Source organism: Falco cherrug, chromosome 15 (assembly GCF_023634085.1).
Source record: "Falco cherrug isolate bFalChe1 chromosome 15, bFalChe1.pri, whole genome shotgun sequence".
Lineage (NCBI taxonomy): Eukaryota > Metazoa > Chordata > Aves > Falconiformes > Falconidae > Falco > Falco cherrug.
The window spans coordinates 2946419-2965067 of record NC_073711.1 but is presented as its reverse complement, the minus strand read 5'-3'; the positions used below and the strand labels follow the sequence as shown (position 1 = coordinate 2965067).

At 41.9% G+C, this 18649-nt stretch overlaps 1 protein-coding gene across 1 annotated transcript in view; it reads left to right on the top strand.

Moving 5' to 3' along the window:
• Nucleotides 1-1816: 1816 nt before the first annotated feature.
• Nucleotides 1817-18649, top strand: part of LOC102045977 (ligand of Numb protein X 2-like) — a 29932-nt gene continuing 13099 nt past the window's right edge. Inside the window, exons 1-3 of the mRNA XM_055727384.1 lie at nt 1817-2021; nt 14752-15213; nt 17824-18050. Coding sequence (XP_055583359.1) covers nt 14813-15213; nt 17824-18050 — 628 coding nt within the window. The 5' untranslated portion in view covers nt 1817-2021; nt 14752-14812. The remainder of the gene's footprint in view (nt 2022-14751; nt 15214-17823; nt 18051-18649) is intronic.

Below are 18649 nucleotides of genomic sequence, written 5' to 3'. Positions count from 1 at the left end.
CCCTACAAAAATACCTTACACTTCATATCCTCTGCTAACACGGATCTCGTTGAGCAAAGATGCATCGCTGGCGTGCCTTGGTTCCATTACATTTCCAACAATGATCTAAATGAAAGGAAGAAAGGGCCTTGTTGCATTTTCTGTGCATGATGCATCTCCTATGGTCTCACCTTGACAACACAAAGGTCTTCTCACACACTTATATAGCTCACAGCCCCTCACTGAAAGACTTCAATAGACAAAAATAGGAAACAGAAAGATTTAGTGAAGTAGCAAAAACCCAAAAAGATTACATAGGAAATTTAACACAGGATTGGTAAATTGAGCCAAATCAGTCCACGTCTGAAATAAAAGATGATCTCTTCTCTCCATACCAACATTTCTTGAATAGTCTTACTTGAACAACACAGAACCCTAGCCCTGCTAAAGCAGAGGTGTTTTCAGGGCATTGAAAGCACTTACTCCTCTCTCCACTGAGGTCTACTTCAGCAACTATGGGACATGCCTAAATGGTCAAATGCAGACAGGTGTGTGCTAGTTCCACCTGCACTGCATATTACCTGTGTTAATGTACAAAGATCCTTCCTAACAGATCCTCCTGTTAAACTATGGTGTAATGGGGTTTATTTTCGTTGTTGGCAGAACTGTCATTTATTACTTCATGACCCTCTTGACTGCAGTAAGAGTATTTCCAAGGCTGCGTGATGAACCAGAGACAGAAATTATAACCCAGAAAATACTATGGGCTGAGTTTTGGGGAGTTAGGTTTTGTGGCCTGAAACAGTTCTAGTTCACTTCACGGACCAGAACATGATCTGGCACAAAGAAAGGCACAATTGAGGAAAGTCTCTGTTCCTTCGGGAGGAATTCCTAGCTTGGATGTAGTGCTAACATAGCTTGACAACTTTTAGACCCCACCTGGTTTGAAGCACTAGAGTTACAGGGAGCTGCCTAAATACCAACAGTGGAAGCTGGACCTGCTTCCAGGTCATAGTAACAGCACAGAGATGAAACTAGAGCTCTGCTGCTTCCAGCGCCATCCCTCCCTGGCTCCTACCAGCCATGGGGCAGCACCAAGTGCCCCGCAGCACCAGGGCTTCCACCCCGCCACGGCACCTCACAGCCCGCTCACTCATTTCCTAGGCTTTTACGATTTGCCTTGCCAACAAATTAAATGCAAGTTGAATACTTTTGAATTGCAGTATTTCTGTTTATTGCTCAGAAGAGCGGGCAGAATGCAAATGCAAAAAAATAATTTCCCCTCAAATTCTCTTTTTTTTCAGCTGGGTAAAGCACGGTTTGCTGTTTGCACTCAGGACAGCAACAGGTTTTGCTCTTTATTCTATTTTACAGGGGTTTTTTTGGTAAGGCAGATGCTTAAGGACACTGGTAGGAGAGGAAACATCCCCGGGGGTGAGCCGAATCACCTCAGAAAGCCACCGGGGATCGCCCTTGAAAGGGGAGACCGCTCCCCACAGGGCCGAGGTACCCGGGATGAGCTGCCGGGGCCTTTCCCGGAGGTGACCCCCAGCACCACCCGCCCTCCGCGGCTGCCTCACCCGCGCACCGCGACCCCGGCAGCGGGGCACAGCCGCCCCGGCCGCCCGCCGCTCGCTGAGGGTACCCCGCCAGCGCTCCGCCGGTCTCGGGGGCGGGCAGGCCCCTGGGGCGAGCGGGAGGCCCCGGCGCAGGCGGCCGAGGACGGGGACGTGCCCCGGGCCGCCGCGGCGCCCTCTGGCAGGGCGGGAGCAGAGCTGCTGGGCGTGTGGGCGGCCCGGGGAGGAGGAGGGGAACGCGGCGGCGGTGAGGGGAGGGCAGGGCCGAGCCGAGCCGGGCGGGCGGGCGACACCTGGGCGGCTGCGCTGCCTCCTCCTCTCACGTAGGTTTCGACTTTCTTCCCCGCCCGGAAACTTGGTGGAGGAGCCGCGCTTGCCGCCGTCGCAGGCCGAGTTGGTGCTGGGCTTCCCTCGGTCTCTCCCTCCCCTTCTCGGGGGCGAGCGAGCCCTCTTCCCGCCCTCCAGGTGAGCGGCGCGGGGGGCGCGGGGGGCGCCGGGTTCCCGCCGCCAGGTTCCCGCCGCGGCTGAGGCGCCCGCCGCCGGGCTGAGGGGCGGGAGGCCGCGGGGGGTCGCGGATCAGCTGTGGCAGCGGCCGAGGGCGGCAGCTGCTGCTGCCCCGGCGCCCGGCTCCCTCAGCTGAGGGTTGCTCAGCCGTAACCGAGCGGGGCTGGGGAGCATTTCGTTCGCGCTGGGCAGCCGGCTGGGCTGGGGCTGGGCAGCGCAGGTGATGGCTGCCTGCCCGCCCGCCCCACGGGTTTCGCTCCTCAAAGGTCGGTCTGGCGGGCGAGCAGCGCTCGGCCTGGGCAAGACACCCCCAACTCGGCGTTTTGGCCACTGGCGTGGGTCGGAGGGAGCTTGCAGGGCACGGTTTCTTTGCTAGGAGATGGGAGAGGTACTAAGCAGGCAAGTTTCTGGTGCTGCGCTGGTCATTAATGCAGGAAAAGCCTATAAATAGCAGTTGAGATAACAGGCAAAGGAGAGCAACATGACAGCGTGGACGTTTTGGAAATGCCTTAAAGGTAAGAAATACAGGTGACGTTAAATAGGAGGTAATGCTCTGGAGACGTCTGTGAGAGGCTTGGAAAGACGTGTTTAAGGGATACTATATAACCAGAATACTTTTTATTTAATTTAGAAGTTTTTCTTGAGGGGTTTGAAGTAGGATGAAGCTGCATGCTGGTAAAGGGACAATCCCACTGTTTGCGGCTTGGTTGTGTGCACTTGACATCTCCCTGCTTCTGACGTTGGCCTCGTTATCTGATTGAGAGCGACCAGAACGGGTAGCAGCCAGCTGATGCCAGCATAGGAGGTGGCAGGGAGAGCGGGACTGCCCCTTTCGGTGGCAGTGCAGGCTTAGTTTGCTTTAAGCCATGCTTGAAACAACACTTTTCCATCCCTTGAGCGATTTCTTTGGTCCTACGTTACCTTGGTAAAGTAAGAAAAGCAGAATGAGTATTTCTCTGTTGCTTACCAAACCAAAAAGGGTCATGTTTTCACTTTCTGCTCCAATTTTTTAACCAAGGTGAAAGGACCAGGACTCTGTAAAGGCTCCATAGAAAAAGCTATTCCAGCTCAAGTGCAGATAGTAAGGGGTCGGGAAGGTCTCTGCTGTGTGAAGGTTATGTTGGGGCAGGGTCGTAGCATACAAGCCTATGGAGATAATAGGCAGCCCAGGGAAGTTTCTGTCACTGTCACACAGCTCCAGAGATGTCCTGTCTAATCCTTTAGCCTCCAGAGACTCTAGAGCAGCCCTAGGTTTGGGTGGTGTGGTGTAGTTTAAAGGACTGTAGTTATCCTCCTGCAGCAATGCCAGTTGTGTACTGTGCCTTTGAGGGACGGCGCTGACGTTTGTCCTTGATGCCTGAACCCTAGAGCTCTTTTGGCAGTTCTCCAGCAAAGAGAAAGCAGACTGTGCACATGGCTCCTTCAGAACAAAACTTCTTTCTCATAAGTTACACACTCAAACTCTTCTCTTACATTTGTAACTAAGCAGATGTAGTGTGTCTGCTGCTGAAAAGGACTAAGGCCCCTCCCCCAAAGAGATTTGCTCCCTAAACCAGCTCATGAAGTCAGAACAGCACCAGTGCTTGTGCAGGGAAGAACAAAGGGGTCATATGGCTGAGGATGGAGCAGAAAAATGATAAACAGGAGGCCAACCTTTTCTGGAGTTCACTAGCTGTTGGAAAACTCCACTGTGCTGTAAATCCACACCCTCCTTCACCTTATTTATCTGCTCTAGTAGGCAAGCTTTATGTATATGTATATACATATACATATGTATATGTAACTCATTTAAATAACGGAGATGCACTAGCATAAAACCCCGGTGAAAAGGAGAGAAGGACCTGCGGTGTGCAGCAAAAAGCAACCTCATCTGTTGAAAGACAAGTTTCTTTTAAAGTTTCTAACCAAATGAATAGTGAGGGAAATGAGTAAGAGTTAAGAAACAAACCCAGCCATATGGCCTGGGGAATGAGAGCTGTAAAAGTTGGAAGAAACAGCACCAGCCAGAAGGGACCTGACAGCTAAATGACCTCCAAAAAAAAGCCGTGAGGTTCAAAGATACCTGATGAAACCAGCTGAAGATTATTCTGGGTGACGTTAGTGCTACCTGAATGGTGATTCCAGTAACTTCCATTAGAAATTGTAATTAATGGTTTTGTAAACCGTGGTAATGCTGTACTTCCCTAAGTATGGTTAATAGACAAATTTACACATGTTTATGAGAATGTCAAGTCTTAGACTTAATAGTATAATAACAGTAAACTTAAAAGAATAAATATAACTGCAGAATAAAATATCTGTAGTTCACAAAGCACCCCTGCCGTATTTTGTTACTCTTCCTTATGCATTACCATATATTTCTTGTTTTCTGCATTAAAAAAATAATCCTGCTGCAACTGCTGCATTGATTACACTTTGAAAATTAAGCTGCATCATTTCATTCTGATCGCGTATATCTTACCAGAGTAGTTGCAGCTGTTGTCTTACTCACAGGCCTGAGTATGTTTTCCTGGTTTAATACAAAACCCTCTTGTTTGTCTTTTTCTTCTCAGCTTACTTTAGTGGTGCTGTTCATACAGTTGTTAGGAATTGTATTTGACAGTCCTTCATCAGTTTATGCTCCCTGCTTTATAACACATAAAATGTTGCTCTTGGCTTAGAAATTTCTTGACACGAATTGAGTTAGAAGATATAAAAGTATTTGGCAATTTTTTTGATACTTTGGGTAAGACATTGCCCATAAGCCAGTATCTCAGGAACCATCTAAAGCGTTAGAGGGGATTTAGATGAACACAAGTAGTAGGAATTACCATGCTGGTCCAGGAAAAAGCACTCAAGGCTGGAAGGCGGGAAATGGAATAAAGCTGGAGGAATTTAGAGAGAAAATCAGCAGCTTACAGGCAAAGACTGGTTTTATGTATATACCATGGTTCCCTGAGTTTAGAGGGTCTCTGTGCAAATTTTATTTGCAGACTATAGTGTTCCTTATTTGGAATATTCTGGAAGGGATTATGCATTTAAAAAAACAGTGTTGTCTAGCTTTGACTACTCTTTGCCTGGGCCGTAACTCATGCAAGTTTTGTAGACAGCTGCAGCACACTCTTTAAAAGCTGATTTTCTGACAGTTAAAAAGGGGTTGAGATAAAACTTGACCTGCTGCTCGGAGAGTTCAAGGGGCTCACCTGTGACACTAGTTGTGCTGCAGTTGTTGAAAGTCCAGTAAGTCATGATCAGCCCTATTTGTAAAGTTCTCAGACTTAACCTTCCATGCCTAGACTAATAAATAATAGATAAATTCTTCTCACCTTGTAAGTGCTATTGCAGGACTCTAAATAGAAAATACATAGATAAAGCAGTCCCTGCCCTGTGAGCCTTAGATCTGAGGATATCCTCTTTTACGTGATCTCAATTGGTAATGAACAAAAATTGCTGCATGATTATTTCAAGTAGGATATATAAAAATAAACATAATGGGTCTTCTGGGCCTTTTTGTACTTGGGATAAAAAAAAAAGTTCCCTGTGAGGTTAACACCTGGGGCTACTTGACTACTTTACTTGTAATCTCAACAGGCTGAAAACTGAACGGAGGAAGGAGATTGCCTCCCCATTCCCACCTGTTCTGGGACTTAAACTCGTTCACGGGTGGCCAAGGAAGAATGTGGCTGCTGCAGTGATTTGTGATAGTGGAAGGACTTTGGTCTGTTGTTACAGCTCTTTTAACTGGTGAGACAGCCACGCCTATTTTAAAACTATTTTTAGAACAAGGGAAAATATAATTATCAATTTATGTACACTTTAAATATGTGTCCAATAAGATAACAATGATTCTAAAAAATGTGTTTCTGATACCAGCTTGGACACAGCTTTAGATCAGGGTAAGGGGTGGAGGGGGAAGCCTTTTCTTTCTACCTAGCTGTAAAGGTGGTTTAAAGTCAACAAGATACACCAGCAGAAATTGTAGGATGAAAAGGCATCTTAAATTAATTACACGTGCAACTGTATTTAAGCTTATGAACCAGGAGTACAGATGTCCTAAGCAGCAGAATGTGTCTCAAGTTTTTTTAAAAATTGAACCATAATACTGTTCTGCAAATCTCTAGGGGAATGTAATTCTTAATCTGGAGTTTAAAAAAAAAATAAATATATTTTTAATTCTACTGTAGTGCTTATTTACTTACAAGCTGCCATTTGTGGTAAAAGGCATTTCAGCTACTGGTTGCAGCAGCAGCTCTGCCTGCCCACAGGCACTGGCGGGAGTTTAAGCTGTCTTCAAACTTTGCTGCATGCCACCCTAAGGAGCTGCAGTTTGAGAAGATGTGGTCTAGGGAATTAAGTGTTTTTTCAGTTTAAATTAAGATAACCTGTTTTCTTTCTTTCCCCTTTACCATGATCTGATGGTAGGATGGAATGTAAAGGGGAATTTTCTTAATTATCTTTTGATTCAGCCTTTTTAGTTTGTGGGAACAAGCTTGGGCTAGAAAATAACTTTGCACTGGTTTTAATAAAATGCCCTCTTACCCCATGAAAGGAAGTCTGGGGTGTTGTGTGCCGAGCAGGGCAATGTGCCCTGCTGTTGCTGATGGCATAAAGCTCAGGCAGGGGCAGTTGGAACTGTTGAGAAAAAAGAACCAGGACTGGGGGGAATTTGGTGGTCCCACTAGAATAGTACTTTCAGCAATGTCACCTTTGTTGCTGATCATTGGGTTTATTTTGCAGAGTTTAGATTGCATGTGCTTATTGATACAAAGGGATGCTGTCATAGATTGTGCCAAATTATTTAACTTAACAGAGCAGCATAAAGAAAAAGAGAGTGCTACTGTACCTGAGACCAAAATTTGACTTGGTGTGCATGCTAAAAAGTTCTGTGCTACTTTATCCTGCAGTAAAGCCCTAATCTGATGTTTCTGATGTTAACAACTGTAACGGTCTGTTGACAGGAAATATTTCATCACCACATGCAAAATTCTGTTTTCATGCTGCTGGATTGCTTATGGTAAAGTTATGTAGAAAACAGTATTTGCAGAAACATTGTTTGGTTTGTTGGGTGGTTTTTTTTTTAACTAACCAGGAAAACAAAGATTTCATTCTTAAGGTTGAGAATAGCCAAAATTAATTTCTTTAAACTGAAATGCGTTTCATTTAAAGTAACACTTGATAGAGTGTGATAGAGATTAAAGCTCTGTAGGACATTTTTCATGATACAGGCAAGGCTTAGAGCTGTAGAAATACCATACGTCTACCAAAAAGTGTCTCTTTCTTTCCCCCTTTTTACTTTACTTTTAAATGTATATGATGATGGCTGCCATGGTAAGGATATTCAAACAATAACTTTTAAAAACATACAGTTATATAATGCACAGTCTACTTCTTCCCTTGTATGCTTCAGAAATTCAGAAATTTTCAGATAAGAAATCATCTGCTTTTTTCTGACCTGTATCGCAAATATAACACCTAGATCACAAATGGACAATGATGTACAGGTTTTCTTTTGTCAGGCTACTGCAAGAGTAATAACCGTCAGGGCTGGCTGGTTGTGAAGGCTTATACCCAAGACAAGCCTCTGCACATTATATGCTTATTTCAGATTCTGTAAACCATGGTGCTGTTTTCTTTCTGTAAACAAGGAATTTACAGGCAGACACACAGAAAAAGATGTGGTAAGAGCTCGTGATATTCATATATAGTCAATAGATAGATGATCTTTACCTCCTGTCCTCAAAAGCAAACCCAAGTTACTTTGTAAAGTAAGTGCGCTACCAGATATTTAGATGAACCTAAATCTTAACATCAAATCTCCTAATCCCTCTTTGTTTTCATTTTTGGCTTTTTGTTTTAATTGCAAGAGAAGCTTTGGTTATTAATTATAGATTAGGCCTTTTATCCTTAAATTATAGCATTGGATTCCTTCTTTCTTTGTCTATAGAAAACTTCTCCCACAAACTTCAAACTGATTTTTAGGCATGGAATTGCAGATAGCTGCTGAATTAAAAATGTAGGTGAGGTAAGGGTGGAGGTAGGGGTATTTAATTTCCTAGAGAGTGATGATTAGACACAATAGAAAAAAATAAAGAACACACAAAGAAAATCCACATGTGCTGCCAGTGGTGGAACTTCCATAGGAGTCTTTGAGTCAAATTCTGCAAAGCAGCAGATTGAGTGGTACAACAGAAGAATTCATGCAAGTGTAAAGCAAGTAGCTTGCATGTTTATATGGAAGGCAGGTTGTAGAAAGGATGGTGGATATAGCGAAAGCATCTAGCAGAGGTGAGAAAGCAGGAAGCAATGTAAATAAAACATCTTTTTCTGCAGTACTTGTCTTCACTTCTATTTGATGGCATTTCATTTATCCATTTTTCAGAGCAGTATGTTAAAATAGTGACTGTTTAATCCCCTTGGAAGAAATGTGTAGGTGGAAAACATTTTATACCACTACTTAATTCCTGAAGAAGAATGGAGGAAATTTATTGGTTCTTGTTACCCAGATAATATTAATTGCATGATAACACCAGAATCTCCTGCTCTGTAGAAAGAATTGGGATTGTTGAAATTAGATTTGCGTAGTCCTGCTACTTTAGCATGCTGTGTCCCTGGTGAGACAGTTACTGTTCTGTGGTGTCATTAACTGAGCTGAGAAGCAAATGTTAAGAGCATATGGTAGTGAGAGAAATTAATTGGAAGTGCCAGCTTCTTAATTTTTCATGTCATTTTTGCTTCCTCCTAAAATTAGGTGTATGTTTGCAATTTAAGCTGTTGATTGCCAGTAAGATTTTTAAAATAAGTAACAGAAAGCTAAGAGGTCTTTTCTTATGTTGAACTTGCAAATATACCAACAAAACATTTTTTTTTTTTAAAAAGTCTATCTTGAAGTGTGTTATGCTAAAAATGGAAATTGGTTTACCATACTGGAGAGCTGATATTGCAAATGTTGCTCAGGAGAAAACTCCTTGGGATAGTCTTGTTCCAGTGAACCCAACCTTTTAGTACATCTCTCAGAATTTAGTTTCCTGGAATAATAAGTCTTTTCTAGTTTACAGGTTAATGATTCTGATTATAATTAATGAAAATACAGTTGGTTTTCTGTTTTCTGGCTTGGAAAACAGATACTTGCCCTGAAGTTCAAGCAGATTAAATAAAAAATTGTCCAATGAGCACAGAAACACCAGGGAGTTAGAATACAATTTAATTTCGAATTTATGGTTAAAGAATGGGCATAAATGATGGGGACAATAGAAACTTTTTAAATTGTTTATCTTCTTTTATATTGAGTACAGTAAATCAGCTTTGCTTTAGAATTTCTCAGTTGAGGTGTTCATATATGGGCTTTTGCAGGTGGCTTTTTAAAAACCCTTTGGCTTGAAGGCTAGGTTAATTAGTGAAAGGGTTACTTCTTATTTACCTGTATAAATATACCATTTACAGAAGCTTTGACTTCTTACTTTCACGTTCAGTGGCCTGATCTTCAGCAATATCAGAAAATAATAGAGATAGGTAATAGGACATTGTATCACCACCTGAAACTATTCTTGGGTTTGGTATTGTGGTTTTTGTAAAAGTTGACCTACTTTAAGTATTGCTTATAAAAATCCCCTGATATTTCAACACTATTTTCTGTGGCACTAGTGTAAACTAAGGATAGTTTACTCATGGTTGTGAAACACTGCAGCAGCGCACACTGGCAGTGTTCAACCAGGGCAGTAGTGCATTTCGTATAAAACCTGTGCCATTTCATGTACCTGAAATCCTCAGTCAAAGTGGTGATGAAATTCAGAAAAAAAACATGTTACAGAACACTTCTCTCTGTCACTGGAATGAAAAAGAAATTGCCATTCTATGAAACACAAAACTTCTTAACTGAGTGAAAACTATTTGAAGAAAGTTTAGCAAAAGTTCTGCCACTTTTTCATAACTTTATTGCTAGAGCACCGGCTTTGCTGTGTTAGAATCCATCTGGGACCTGCTTTTCTGTAAGCAGATGGCTTTGGGGTTAGTAGCCTGCTGGTGTGTGCCCTCAGTCATCTTAATCCAGAATGTGCTGGCTTTGTTTTGTCCACCCCAAAAAAATTAATTAATTGTTTAGCCTTTAGTTGGAATGTTGCATTTCCAGTCTCCCAGGGAAATGTAGTTATAAATATAATAACTGGCTTAATTATTGCAGTGAACTATTACATAGCAGTATATGTGGGGCACGCGCTCTGCCATCTCAAAGCCAACTTTCATATTGGGGTTTTGGGTAACACAGTCTATATCAACATATAAGTGCTAACCTACAGGTGCATAAAAGCATAAACCTGTTGTATTTCCAAAATATTTTCCAAAGTACAAGTATTTTTTTATTATTAAGAACTAATTATTCGGCAGATATTTTTTTGTTAATTATCTTTTAACTAAAGCAGTATGAAACATTCCTCTAGTCAACCTAATCTGTTAGAAAAAAATTTACCCTTCTGTTTTGTGTTCTTACTGCAGACTGGCTGCATGTTTCTTTATTTTGCAATATGGAATGTGCTCTGGCTCACTTGCCATATTTGTGGTTTTATAAATCAGTTAGTTAATAGTAACAGTCTTGATTTTCGGTTTGGTTTGGGTTTGATTTTTTTTTTTTTTTCTTTTTTTTTTTTTCCCCAGGATCTTCCTATGTGATCTTAGGTAGGCCACTTGAGATCATATTCAGAGACATACTAAAGTGGTAAATTCCCAGACCCAGCCTTTGTGGGTCTGTGTTTTAGCCTCTGGTGATGTAATTTCTCAGCCTTTAAATGGGAGTAGCAACAATTTTATATACCTCAAAGAGATGTCATTAAGGTAAATATGTGCATGACTGAAAGTGACTTGTATCAAATGTTAGAAATGTATAAGCACAGGGCTGGACTGAATTGTGCCATAAATTGTGCTCCACACTAACAGTGGCAGAGTGAAATGCCTTAAAAACAAGGAGCAAGCGTTGTGTTTAGAAATGCTGAGACTTCACAAGGTAAGATTGGAAGGAGGGATGTTGCTCTTGGGGTAGCCAGGTACCACAGCTACAGTTCCTTTTCAGTCGCTGTAGCGCAAGTGGAGGCACAATGTTGAAAAGATTTCTTAGATAATAATTATGCTTTTTTTTAAAGGAATTTTTAAAAAAGCTATAGAAGTATCTCATCAGCTCTGTTTATGAGTCTATGGTGCTTTAGAGAACTGAACAGAGTTTGTCCATCAGGAATGGTGTTGGGTGGTTTGCTGTCGGTATGTTTCTTGGCATACTCCCTACTAGAGCTATTAACAGTGTTGTAGGTGTGCAGGGTGGGTGTATATCTGAGGCTCTGTGCCCTAGCAGAGTTAAAACAAGAATAGGCAATGTGCTAATATTGTCAGGAATAGTCTTGCTTTGGCAGGAAAATAGATTAGACTACCTGATAAGTCTTCCTTTAAAAATAAAAAGTCTATTCTTTGAGTCGGTGTTACAGTACAACAAATCCTACTTTAAAAAAAAACCAAGAGTATTTTTATTTTTATTTTTAGATACAGTAAAGATAAAGGTGATCCCAATGAATTTTTTTTCTCTAGCCCACACAGGGTACGAAATGGGGAGATATAAAGATATTTTTGCTAGTTTATTTTTTTCAGTTCTTTGTCATGTATAGGAATGGGGTGTATTACTTTCTAAATAATTCAGACTCCAGAGGCATTCCTTGCATTGTACTTTTAGAACAGCAGAGTTCATTAGAGCAGCAACATATGTATACATCAGTCTTTAATATTTTGATGTAGTCAGTAAGTAGTACCTTGGGACCAAGCTAGATCCTTATTTTATGATTCCCTCCTATCGTGTATTATGTGGAAGCTAAGACACTTATGAGGCCTAGGGAGAGATCCCAGTGCTATGGAGAAGGGCAGGAGCAGGGAACGTGCCACTTAGCTGGAAGGAGGCTAGAGAGGAGGATCGCTATGACAAGAGCAACACAAGAACGAAAGGGGTGGTTGTGCTTGCTCAGACCTTCAGAGGTTAGAACCAGTAACAGATTTGATAGAAACTGCAAAAGATTGAGTATAGGTCAAACTTCACCTCCAAAGCCAGAATCCTAGGGTCTCTAAATGGACTCTGTGAAATTGGTCTAAGCAAGCTGAGAGGAACCATGCCTGTTTTGTTGAAACAGTGCATTTTCTAGACACTTAAAATCCATCTTGTTGCACTGAAGTAGTAGTCTTTGCTGAATAAGATGTTAGCAATTTTCCTCTTACAGAACATCTGCTTTCTGACTGAATCACTGAAGAAGCGGCAGGCTTGTTGGAGCCTGCTGTCCTCCCTGCTGCTCACGAACTCCTGCCTTGCCTCAGGGTGTGGGCTGGGTTTCATCTCGGAGGTGTCAGGCTTAGGTTCCCTGGTGTCTGCAGGAGCGTCATCCTTATTGAAAGGACAGCAGCGTAAAAGTAAACTTTACCTTGGCACTTTTGAATGAAATCTTCTCCCTTGTTTTCGAGGATCTAGAAGTGAGGGGGCATAACAGCTTTGAGTTACAGGGAAGAAAAAAGCAGCAAGATTGTAGTGATACTTTTATCTTCCACAAGTTTAGAAATTACTCATAAATGGGATTCATCTTGTATAACCTTTAATCACAGAGAGCAGAGAATGAATTTGGTAAATAATCTGAAAAACCCCCATATAAAAGCCATTTATCAGCAAAATTACCGTGGGGTTTGTTTTTGCTGAGAAAGTAGATTTGTTTAATCACCTGCCAAAGTTTTATGCAAATACAACCTGAAGCACAAGTATCGCTTATTTGTAGATGTTTGCCTTGGAAGCTTGATGCTTTGTTAACTGCTGGTGCTGAGCTGATTGATTAGAATTGGTAGGTGACGTCAAGTGATTGTCTGATGTTGAAATGTTTCCTTTTTGCTGGTAAGATAATTCAAGATCAAATGAAGACTTTTTGTGAGGCAAACAGTAGGGATGCCTGTTTCAGATGGAGGTAAGCACCAAAGAATAGGGGTATTTCTAAGAAAGCAGGCATGAATAAATCTGCTCTGGTTTGCTTGTCTGCTGTCTGTGAACTGTGCTTCTCACTTTTGGGGAGCTCCAAGTCAGTCACGCAAGAGTTAAGAAGTAAATGCAAACAGAAGAGCTAGGTATATACATCCAACCTAAGTGCTTTCCTCAAGGGGAAGATGCTTTCTGGCACTGCAGCAGCAGGAGAAGCAAACAACTCATGCCCTGTACCCACCTGGAACTGTGACAGTAATATTTTAGTCTTTTTGAAGTTTCTATGGCTAGGTAAAAATTCGCCTGTAAAATGGCTTGATTCTGTTTGTGATATGTTATCCTTTTAATTAAATAGCTGACTTACGCTTGACAATTAATTGGAGTGATGTATGATTTTTATTAGAAACCCATGACTAATTTTTTCTTGCCTTTCTTGCTATCTTATTGTTCTTGCCTACCCTCCTCCAAAGTTGCTGCTGTGTGCCAGCCATGTCCTCCAGGCACTGGTGCAGACCAGTGTTCACTCTTGCTTAGGCTTTTACCTGTTCCAGATAAAGCAATTGTTTTCAGATGTTTTCCAAGCCGTCTCTCAGAAATTTTCCATTTCATCATAGTTCTGCAATTTTTTTATTGTAAAAGATTCTGGGATTTTTACATAAACTTTTTAAAATAAACCCCAAAATTCCCCAAGAAAGCCTCACCACCACCACAACAACCTCTCCCCCACTGCATAATACAGCATGAACTTCATCTAGTACCACATTTCCTTCTTCATTAAAATAACTGCCAGATTAAAAAATCCTTCCTGCAGTAGTCTCTGTACCTGTGGAGTAATGTGCTAGCAAACTCAAGTGAATTTTATATTTAATTACAAAAGGCAAGATTAAAAATGGAATGACTGAAGATATCTGTATTAAAATCAGTAGAGTGGCAGCTGCAAAGAACTCAAGTTTGTCCCTTATCTTATTCTCCCTAACTGTAAGAAGCTCAAGATTTCCTGTAATGTTACAACGAAATGTGACAATTCTTTACCTTTTTTTCTACTTAGGAAGCTTTAGTCTTTTTATAGGAAATTTGTTTCCATGGGTGAACTTAGGCATGGATGAGTGGGGAGCAAGGCATTGTTCGTTAAAACAAACTTTTTTGAAGGGATTGGGCTTAAAAGGAAGGAAATGTGGTTTAGACTTAAGTTTCTTTTGAAATTTCTTCCTCTTCTTTTTCCTCATCCCTCCTCAAAACAAACTAAAAATCCAAACAACCAGAAGTCCCCAAACTGATGTTTCACCATACGTATCATTCAAGTATTCGGTATAACCTGGAAAGCCAGAGAGAAAAATTGTCAGTTTAAAAATCACTGTCGTGGTTATCTTTTCTTTTCCTTCCCTTCCCTCTCTGGATTATTCTCCCTCAAGAACACACAGCTTTTGTCTAAGCTTTTCTAGTTCATATATTTGGCAGGGTTTTATTCAGTCTGTGTCACTGCTGTGTGTAAAGTAATGTAAGCTTCAGTACATCCATGTGCTTAAAAGGTTTTGCTGAATGAGGTCCTTGCATTCTCTGATCCCCGGGTTGATCATTCACAGGGTTTCTCTGGAAGGAAGAGCCCTAAGGGCGGGGTAGGTGGGGGTGAAGATTTGTGGGGGAGGACTTAAGGCAGGAATACAATTTAATTTTTAATTGGCTATATCTAGAGTGGACATTTGGCTGAAAATCTCTTTTTCTCCCTTTCGTTAGAGGTTCTCAGCCAGACAGTGACTACGTGACAAGTTCCCTTGCACTGGGCTGAAAGTGCCTGATGCTGGCTATCATGGCTGATCCCGTAGGAGAGGAACATGTGTCCCAAGTCAGTGAACTCTGCTGTGAGTGTGGTCAGTTCCACCTCTTGTTGGACAATCATCTCTACAACTTCCAGGATGAAGTGGACGATGAACTCATCTGCCATATCTGCCTTCAGCCTCTGCTCCAACCTATGGACACTCCCTGTGGACATACATACTGTTTCAAGTGCCTTGAAAACTTCATGCAGGAGTATAACTTTTGTCCCATGGATCGGAAAAAGCTCTCTTTCCAGCAGTGCCACAAGTCCAGCCTTCTAGTTCGAAACCTGTTGGATAAGCTGATTGTCTTCTGTCCTTTCAAGGCAGAGTGTCAGCAGACAATGCAGCGCTGTGAACTAGAAGCTCATCTGCAGAACAGGTGCATTTCCTTTTACATGCTATTATTGCTGCTTGTATAATGACATCTGTCTGTTGTGCTTCTGACCAGAAAGATCCATTCTGAGAACAGTTCTTAAACTGGGGCAAGATGGGACACCAGAAATGACAGAGGGTGAGGCCAGCAAGGTGGGTGGGTGAAGACAGTTTAATTGTGTGTGTGTTAGGGAAGCCAGCTCACATGTGCCACAGAGGCGAAGGGTGAGGTGCTTGCCTGCTTGCATGCAAGTTGTCCACAGACACAAAACCTATTGAATGTATATAAATTTGTGTGCTGTGATCTGGGGCACCTGACTCTGAAAATTATTACAAACATGCTTATTCTTGTTTCACTTGTGCAGCGAAAACAGACGGGCACAAAGTCAACACTCTGGAAGCAAGGGATTGTGCAGGGTTGCCAGTTTAATTGGTCCAATTAAGATGAGCAATACCTAAGTCTTTGATCCAAATAATGTAAGTCCCTCCAAGCTGCACATTATGCAGTTGCTGAATCACCTACTTATAATTCCATTATCTTCTCTCATTCTCCTGCTGAGAAGGAGAAGCAATTGAAAAATACTATTTTTTTTCCTTTTTTTCCCCCTTGTGCAGAGGAAGGGAGACTTTTTTTTTTCCCTTGCACTTGTCAGCAGAGATTTGTTTTGGTGCCTCCACTGCTGGTTGTGTTGTTGGCAGGCAGAATATTGTAGCTTCAAAAGAAATGCAGGTGACAAAGAGCTCTTGCCATGGCGCTTGAAAAACACTTGTTCCTACATAGTTAATGATTGCAGGAAAGGGAGCTAAGTACAAGTCCTACTGCAGGCAGAAGTAGACCTTCGTTGGCAGTGTGTATTTTGTCAGTGGGCAATGAGAAATGCAACAGACTTGTTTCCCTTCAGCCATGTTGTAGCTTTTTATGGCAATGACATGTTTTAAAAATAGGTCAGCCAGCGTGCAGGGAACGGTTCCATTTAGGATACCTTTGCAGTTCCAGCCAGGGGTGTATCCATGCAGTTCTTGCGTGTCTTTGGTACTCATGAGCTGAGAGCTTGTTTTAGAGACGGGGGAAGCGATGGAAGATGCTTGTGTGCCCCTTAAACTGTGAAAGTTTATAATCTTGTTTTTCTTCATCTAGTTCTTTGTACTGCTTGCTTGTTCCCAGGCAGGGTTGAACGCTTAGACTGCAGGGAGAGGGCTGCACAGCTGTGGGGCTGGTGTGTAGCTGGGGCCATGGCCCATAGCAGGGCTGGGCCTTCCTCTCTGCTCTGTGACAAATCTACTCTGGTATCAGTAAACTTATGTCACTTGCTAATCCCTCTGGCACAGGAGTTAAACACAACAGAGGGAGGCACCCTTGAATGTTTATGTTAGAGGCATTCTGGAAATGGTATCGTTCTCTTATATATTTCATAGTTCTTTGTATCTTTCTTGGAGAAGGTGTGTTCTAAAAATTGAGGCTATTTTACCTCGGCTCTGAGCACAGTTAGACAGAAAAATGGAAAATAAAAAGAAAAAATTTACACTGGGATTTGAGTGTTCCTGTTTTTTAGTTTTAACTGAGATTAACTGAGAGCAGGAGACTTAAGGAAATAAGAAGCATCTAGAAACTTGTTTTCTTGGAGGACTTCTCTGCCCTCTGCAAAATGAATTTGTTTCTTGACATCTTAAGAGGGACATGTGCATTGGTGGATCAGTCAGCTTCTGTCTTTAAGTTTCAGGGTCATCTTACTGACTAGGAGTAATACACAGGAAGTAATACTGCGATGAGACTTGTTCAGCCAGAATGTAAATAGTTGAGTTTAATTTGAAAAGTGACTCTGGTAAACACCCAATACTACTTATGTCTCTGCAAGTGATGCTTTTGCATGCATGACCCTTCTCACCTGCCACCTTTTTTATAAGTGCTCTGGGTAAAAGAGCTTGGTTTTCCTCACTCGTTTTTGCTGAGATAGGCTGGCTGTGGTGTAGCTGCATACAGAGCGCATTTTGTTGAATACAGGATTACTTCCTGAACCTTCCTGTGAGGAGCAGTCACTGGGATTATAACCTCCATATTGCTCCTGACTTGGTAGAGCCCTCACCTGTGTGGAGTGCTGTCTGAGGATCAGGTCTCATTTAGCAACAAAAACAACAAAAAAGCTCAAGCCTGGCTTGCTGCTCTTGCTGTTACTCGTTTGTTAAAAACAAAGCCTAATTCAAGGCTGAGTTTGAAACTTGAGACGCTTGCTTTGCATAAAGATAAGTTCATAGTCATCCCTAAAAGGTCAGAGCTAAGTATTTGCTTATATTTCAAGAGGTATTGTTTTCTTCATTGAGTGTTTGCCAAGTAAATATTTAGCAAGGGAGACTCCCATTCCTATTACATTCTCCTTTTTAAAATAATTTGCTTAATAATTTTGAAAGTAATAAAGTAACAAGCCCATTCTTAAGTTGATACTAGTAGAAACTGAAGGTCAAATGAGAATAAATTTTAGCATCTGTGATACGAGCTTTGCAGCTGGTAACATCTTGAATATGCTTCTTCACATACTTTTGTCAGTCAGAGCTTGCATGTGCTGAGTTAACTGCGCAGGCAGAGACAAGCCACTTACAGTGACTGACAATCTCTCTCTAGGTGTCCTGGTTTCAAGAAATACAAATCTGAACTACAGCAGAAAAAGAATTCCATTTCCAAAGGAAAGGAAGATCTCTCTACCAAGGTGGAGACAAACACGCCCAAGGATCCAGAGGTACCAAGTGGAGGATCGTCACTTGTGGCAGAAAGCTCTGCAGCTGCCGTGGTATCACTAGGGACTGCAGAGCCTGGACTGGTTAATCCAGCTTTTGAGGAGACTGAAGAAGGTGAGAGTTTGATACAGAAATGTAATTATGTAATTACTTTTTATAATATAAAAATGAGGTAATTATCTTGGACAGTTCCATTTTTAAAGTGTCCCCAACATTCTTAGATATCCTCAACCCTATTCAGCCATTAGCAGCCATCAGAGCAATCTCTTTCCTCAGCTTGTCCTTGAGCAGAAGCGAGATGCGTTAATGTGCATCAGGTGTGGCAGGGTCTGCTCACAAACGCAAAATTGTCTGTACAGACAATTCAGAGAATCTGTTAGACTGCAGTGAATATCTGCAGTATTCTTTGCAGAAACAAAAGCAGTCCCTGTCAATGTGAACATGGAGCATGTAAAGCACTTGCAGAAGCCAAATAATTAGTAATTAGGAAATGTTCCAGCTTCTTCTTAATCTTGTTAAGAAGTTAAAGTTAAATATGCAGTCAGTTTCCTGGAGTGGTCAGTACCTCCCTAATGATGTGCTGCAAGTGTGTTTTTATAGCATAACTTAGTTTTTGGATTAATAGTCAGTTATGAAAGCCTTGCAGATAAAAGTAGCCATCTCCACTTCAGCAGAGGACTGCTTGTCTCAACCCCTGTTAGAAGGCAGTGGCA